The sequence below is a fragment of the Peromyscus maniculatus genome, chromosome 20 (genome assembly GCF_049852395.1).
Source record: "Peromyscus maniculatus bairdii isolate BWxNUB_F1_BW_parent chromosome 20, HU_Pman_BW_mat_3.1, whole genome shotgun sequence".
Lineage (NCBI taxonomy): Eukaryota > Metazoa > Chordata > Mammalia > Rodentia > Cricetidae > Peromyscus > Peromyscus maniculatus.
The window spans coordinates 18,523,314-18,530,388 of NC_134871.1; the positions used below are offsets into that span (position 1 = coordinate 18,523,314).

Consider the following 7,075-nt stretch of genomic DNA (forward strand, 5'->3'; position numbering starts at 1 on the left):
ACTGCTTTGAACTATTGCATGAATATAACAGCAGCCTCTTGAGCTATGGGAATTAGTACTTAGACCATGCCTGACATATAGAATATGCCCATAAGTTGTAGTAGCTGTTAATTATTCTTGGTAATATTGACAAGTTAACATTAGTAAGTTTAATCTTTGTATTCTGTGATTTAAAACTATTCTTTTTATTCAGTTGGTACTTCCTGTGTGAAATGCTAGGTTTAAACAGGAGAATTTCCAACTAAAGGCCAGCCTGAGCTACATACTAAGACCTTGTCTTAGAAAGAATGGAGGGAGGAAAGTTCATTTTACAATGGTTGCTGATGATGTTGTATGTCAGTTTTCATCACTTTTACTAACTTTTTGAATAAATTTATTCTTATCACTTTAGGTGAATCTTGGCAGCAACCAGTACCTGTTCTCAGTCACTGTGGATCCTAAAGAAATGCCCTGCTTCTGTCTACGCCATGATGTTGATGCCCTTCTCTGGCAACCACACTGCAGCAAGCAGGATGACATGTGGGAGCACATTGCGACCTTCAATGCCCTAGGTAGAAAGCATTCTCTTCAGTAGCGTTTCCAGTCCACTCAATTAGTCATCTCAAAGGAAAACTATTCTGCTAGTTAATTGGTTCATGTTACGATTTAGTTGTCTATGTTCTATTCACTGTTAGAATAGAATGATGAACCTGTTCTTACAGTTGCACAGACGATAACACAGAATGAACATGGAAGTGGCAATATAACCATTTGAATCTTTCTAATGGGTTGAATTAAATACTGAAAAAATACAGTTTGAGTAAGGGCTTTGGCATTGTGGTACTCTAGCCCTAAGTTTCTCAGGTGCTGCTCGGACCCAAGTAAATACACAGAGACTTATTTATTTACAAACTGTATGACCTATGACTTTAGCCTCTTGCCACCTAGCTCTTTCGTCTAAAATTAACCCATTTCTCTTTCACCTTAATTCAACCCATTTCTATTAATCTATGTTTTGCCATGTGTTCCATGGCTTTTCTGGTCTGCTGGTCTGTTGTTCCCTGGGCAGCAGGCTAGTATCTCTTCCACCTCTGCCTTTTTTCTTTCCTGTCTTTCCTTGGATTTCCTGCCTGCCTCTAAGCTGCCTTGCCATAACCAATGGAAACAACATATATTCACAGCATACAGAAAGATATCCCCCAGCACAGTACGTGCAACTTGTGTTTAAGTCTCTTCAGAGTAATCTCTTCTAAAACATTATATAGTTGTTGTACAAGGATGTACATTTTTAATGAGAAGACATACTTTATTGAACTTAAGTGAAAAAGAATCCAGGCCTGGTGGTACATACCTACATTCCCACCACCTGGATGGACAAGGCAGGAGGCAAGAGTATGAGGCCAGCCAGAGTTATATACAAAGAGCCTGACTCAAAATCCAAACCACAATGAAAACAAGAAACCATGGTAATGAAAGCAATTATGAAAAGGATAAGTATAAATTGAATTTATTGTTAAAATGTATTGTTAAAAATATTTTTTAAAACCACACCTTGAAAAAAATTTAAAAGTATGTAACAATAGACTATGCAATCATTGGTTTTAAGCCAAAATATATCCATATTGTGTGGGAATTCTGTTGTTATTTAGCTACAGTTATTGCTTTATTGTAAGCTTATTTTAAATTGGCAGCAAAAATGTAAAATTGTGGGTTTTAATGCCTATATATGTGCAACTCTAATTGATGAGGAAGTTTGTCACCTCGCACTTATGACTAAACTGCTTCACTCAGACTCTAAGTGGATTTGTATGACTTGAAATGCTAAAGGGGTTGATGGATTAATTAATCACACAATTTTGGGCCTCTACTGTAATTCCTATTTTGTAATTATCTTCTTCAGGAAGAGCAAAGTTCGTCCACGTCACCTTTAGATGCTCAGAGTCTTCAACTGCATGTCAAAACCCTCTTGCAAATGAATTCTGGTGTGCCTGATCCTAAGTTCAATCAATTTTATATTAGATAGTACTTGAGTTATTATGTGCATTACTATCAAAGTTGCCTGGACAGCTTATGTTCATCTACTCAGATAGATCCCTACATCTTCACTTTTCCATCTTCACATCTTACCTAATATTTTAAAAGCAGTATTGACCTGCTTGTGCCTCCTGGCTTTACTCACTTTTGCATATGTAAACATATATGTAAAAATATGTAAATATACATGTTTGCATTTGAACCTAGAATTTGCATATGAGAAAACTGTGATATTTTGTTTCCTCCCTTATCCTTCCTTCTTTACTTCCCACTCCCTTTAGAACCTTTCCTCTCCCTACATTGTCATCTGTCTGACCTTTCTATCTTTCTTTGTATTTACATATATTTGTGTGTGTGTGTGTGTGTAATGCATGTGCTTAAATCTAGAGTTGGTATGTGAAAGAAACATGCCATATTTGTCTTTCTGAATCTGACTGATTTCATTTAGCATAGTAATCTCCATTCACATCTGTTCCCTTGTAGATGACATCATTTTGTTCATTCGTTTGTTTATTTTTCAAGACAGAGTTTCTCTGTGTAGTTTTGGTGCCTGTCCTGGATCTCACTCTGTAGATCAGGCTGGCTTTGAACTCACAGACATCTGCCTGGCTCTGCCTCCCAACTGCTGGGATTAAAGGCATGCTTCACTACTACTGCCCAGCAAGAGTTATTTATTTATTTTATGTATATATGAGTGCTCTATCTGCATGTATGACCTTATGCCAGAAGATGGCATCAGATCCCACTATAGATGGTTGTCAGCCACCATATGGTTGATGGGAATTGAACTCAGGACCTCTGGAAGAGCAGCCAGTACTCTTAACCTCTGAGCCATCTCTCCAACCTATATTTTGTTCTTTACAGGTGAATAAAACACCATATTTTTGTGAGTGTTTATATCACATTTTCATTATGCATTCGTCTGTTGGGTATCTAAGCTAATTCTATATCTTCACTTCTGTAAATAGTGTTGTAATAAACATGGGTGTGTAAGCATGCCTGGTTCGCTAACTTTGGTTTCTTCTATTATATGACCAGCTATAACTGGATCATATAGTAGTTCTGTTTTTCAGGTTGTGCTGATTTCCATAGTGTCTGCACCAGTGTACACGCCCATCAGCAGTGAAGTGAGGGTTCTTCTTTCTCCACATTCTTCTAACATTTACTGTCCTTCATTTTCTTAATACCAGATATCCTGAGAATACTCAGGTAGAATCTCAATGGAGATCTAATTTGAATTTCCACATTAAAGATGATAAACATTTTTTATGTCTACTGGAAATTTGTGCTTTCACTTTTGAAAACTACCTGTTCATTTCATCACTCATTTATACACTGGAGTTGTTTGGCTTTGGGGTAGTTATGACTTCTTTATATATTCTGGATACAAATCATCTCTCTGATATATTGATAGCAAAGATAGTCTCCCACTCTGTAGGCTATGTCTTCTCACAATTGTTTCCTTGCTGTGCATTGCCTTTTTAATTCCACATTATCCAATGGCATTTTGGGTTTTATTTCTTGAGCTATTGTAGTCTTTCCCTGAAAGTCCTTCCTTTGCTTATCTCTTGTTATTTACATGTTTTTCTATACTAGTTTCTGGATTTCAGGTCTTAAAGTTTTTGATCCACTTGGAATTGTTTCTTCATTCTTCTCCATGTGGCTACCCTGTTTCCCAGGATCACTTGTTCTAGAGGCTGTAGGATTTCTAATGTTTGTTAGTGACCCCTTTGTTGTCAGTTAGGTTGCTTTGGCTGTGCTTATTTATTTATGGGCCCTCTATACCATTCCACTTATCTGTATGTCTTGTTTTGTGTCTGTGTGTGCTGTTTTTGTTCTTGTGCTCTGTAGTGTGGCTTGCAATCAATAAGTACTGTAATAACCTCTAGCCATTTCTTTCTGCTTAGAATTTCTTTGGCTATTTAGGGTCTTTTGTGCTTCCATAGGAATTCCAGGGTTGTTTTATCTGTTTCTGTAAAGAATGTCATTAGAATTTGATAAGGATCTTTGGCAGACTATAAACCACTTTCACGAATAGAGCCGTTTCACAGTACTAATTCTGCCAATCCGTGGGCATGGGATGCCTTTCCATCATCTAGCGTCGTCTTCATTTATTTTTAAAATAAAATTTAACATGTCATTTTAAGTTTTTTGTTTAAGCGAGGCATTTAAATTTTTTATATATTTGGTATTTAAAATTTCAGATATTTATTATTTTATCTCACAGAAATTAAATAGAACTGTATTAAGCTTTTTGTTGAAGAGAAGCCCTGTTTTTTTCCTTAGTAACTAAATTAAACTTATATTTTTGCACTTATTAGAAGGAATTGTGGCTTAGTGTTAATGGTGCTGAATTCATCCACTGTTGACTATTATGGTATATGTTTCACTTAAGTATTGAAATTTGTGATGGGTACTGTGAAATAGTAAGTGTTCAGTCGTGACTGTTCTCTCATCAGTTTAACATACAGTTCTTTTTCCCCCTTATATTCTTGTCAGGTTATGTCCAAGCATCAAAGAGAGACAAGAAATTTTTTGCCTGTTCTCCAGATTATTCCTACGCAGCCCTTTGTGAGTGCCTTCGCCGAGTATTCATCTATCGGCAGCCTACTCCCATGTCCACTGTGCTCTACAACAGAAAGGAAGGCCGGCATGTGGGCCAGGTTGCTAAGCAGCAAGTAGCAAGCCTGGAAACCAACGATCCTATTTTAGGCTTTCAGGCAACAAATGAGAGATTATTTGTTCTCACTACCAGAAACCTGTTTTTAATAAAAGTAAATACGGAGAATTAATCCTCCAACATTTGGCTGAAAAGTTTCCAGTGGCACCTGGAGAGCTGAACAGTTGTACTGTAACCTGTTAAGTTTTAATGTGTTAAATGAAAATATCTTTCATGAAGTTGTATTTTTAAAGGATATTGGAAATGTATTCAAGAGATTATGAATCTGTAAAAGCTATAGGATAGATGAAGCTACGGATTTAGAGAACATTGGCTTCTGTAAAAAATATGAAGATTTTGGCAAATGTAGTTATTTTTTAAAATCTGGTGATTAAATCTCATGTTTTATATGACAAACATACAATTCATTGTTTAAAAATAAAAATATTTATCATGTGCTTAGCTCATTGTTTAGATTGCTACAGTCACTATATAGAATGTTTAGGGTAGCAGTAAAATACTGAGCATTATAAGGTATTTTAATGGGCTGAAGTCTACATAAAGAATTGTGAGTCCAGAGTTACAAGAGTACAGCAATTTTGATAATGTTGCTTATAAACCTTAATTGTTTTCATAGTAAGCATAGATTTATTTATGTATTTTCTCTACTACATTATAGAAAGTTAGGCATTTTCCATTATTGCATAACCAAGTACCACAATGCTCAGGTATTTAAGAGTTTATTTCAGTATCTGGGAGGCGAAGGCTGGAGAATTACCAGTTCAAGGCCAGCCTGGACACATAACAAGACCTTGTCTCAAAATAAAAATAACTCAAGGTTTATGGTTTTTCTTGGTTCTGTGAACTGGCTTCTCCTGCTCTGGGTGGTCTCTTGTCTTCTGGTAGGCTAAGCTGTGCTTCCTGCCATGAAAGAGAACAGTCTAAGAGCAAACCCGGGTGCAAGGGTTTGCCAAGCTTGAACTTCCATGGTTGCTAAAAAAAAAAAAGGACAATTTGACTCACATGGCCAGATCTAGACAGACGGCAGAGCTGTAACACATTAGGGCCATTGATGTGGCAGGCTTGTAGGACAGATTATACTATAGTTGTCTCATTAAAATCTCTTTACTGTTCTGACAGGTTTTTTTTTTATTTACACATTGAATTTTTTCTCCACAAATATTTGTAGTTCAGACTTACTCCCCAAACTTCTTTCAATTTGTATTTATTGTGGGTTTGTTTTGTTTTTATTTTCACATTATTTTTAGAGTTCTTGTTTTATTAAAGTCCTTAAGAATTTAATTGAAGAGGAAGAAAATAAAGGATTATAAGATGGAAAATATTTGTATGAATGTATGTTTTGCCTATCTGGAAAAAATACTTAACTGAATTAAATTTAAACAAGTATTCAGTCTGGTGGGGGGGGGGCGGGCTCTGTCGGTAAAATGATTGCAGCAGAGGCATAAAGACCCAAGTTTAGATTCCTGTAACCCACATGAAAAAAAAAAGGAAAAGAAAAACAAGCAGACATGGCTGTGTACATCTGTAATCCCAGCATTTGGGAGGCAGAGATGGGAGGATTCTTGCTGGCCACACAGTCTAGCCAAATCAGCTGAGCTCCAGGTTCTGTGAGACCTTGTCATCAAATAAGGTCGAGACTGAGCAAAGTACCTGGTGTCAGTATTTGCCCTCCACATGCATGAATATACATATGCACACAGACTCATAAACATCTATACATATCATAAGCATACACATATACATAATAGCTCACAGAGAGAGAGAGAAATTTTAGCCAGGTGTGACTGACTAATTTGTTGTTACTCTTGTGGCCTAGTTCATCTGAGACAGTTCTTACTGTAGTCCAGGCTGGCCTGAAACTCGTAGCCACACTTTTCTTACCTCAGTCTTCTGAACAGCATTATCCAGAACACCCAGTTTCAACTGAATTTTTACTGAATTTAAATATCAGTGAAACTCTTGCATTTTTTTCTCTAGCATAGTGAGTGAGACTAGGAAAGGAAGGAGGGAAGCAAGGAAGGCAGGCCATCTCGAGAGACAAGAGAGGCAAAAAGAGACTACACATTGAAATTCTACATAGCTCAGGGGTGGAGCTCTAGCATTAATAGGATTAAAGATCACTGAGCTTGGACCCTTTATAATCATCGTGTAAAACGAGGAACGCAAACTGTGGAACTCTGATTAGTAGCCAAAAGACTGGGACTTGAGATCTTGGTGGAACTGTTGAAAAGATCCCAAGATTACTGTCTGGTGAGAGTTTCTAATAAAAACCAAATGATGTCCTGACCTCCTCCCTTAAGAGTTAAATCCAGATGAGCCTGTCAGTCAACTGGGAAAGAAAAGGCCCAGGAAGCCCTCGGTTCTAAGGACTCAAAGAAAAAC

General features: G+C 36.9%; 1 protein-coding gene across 2 annotated transcripts in view; it reads left to right on the forward strand.

Annotated features, from left to right (window-relative positions):
• The window catches only part of Nudcd1 (NudC domain containing 1), a 63,257-nt gene extending 57,245 nt beyond the window's left edge, over window positions 1–6,012 (forward strand). For both annotated transcript variants that reach the window (XM_006978703.4, XM_006978702.4), the window contains exons 9-10: window positions 392–551; window positions 4,513–6,012. In XM_006978703.4, the coding sequence (XP_006978765.2) occupies window positions 392–551; window positions 4,513–4,805 (453 nt within the window). In that variant the 3' untranslated portion in view covers window positions 4,806–6,012. The remainder of the gene's footprint in view (window positions 1–391; window positions 552–4,512) is intronic.
• Window positions 6,013–7,075: the final 1,063 nt, after the last annotated feature.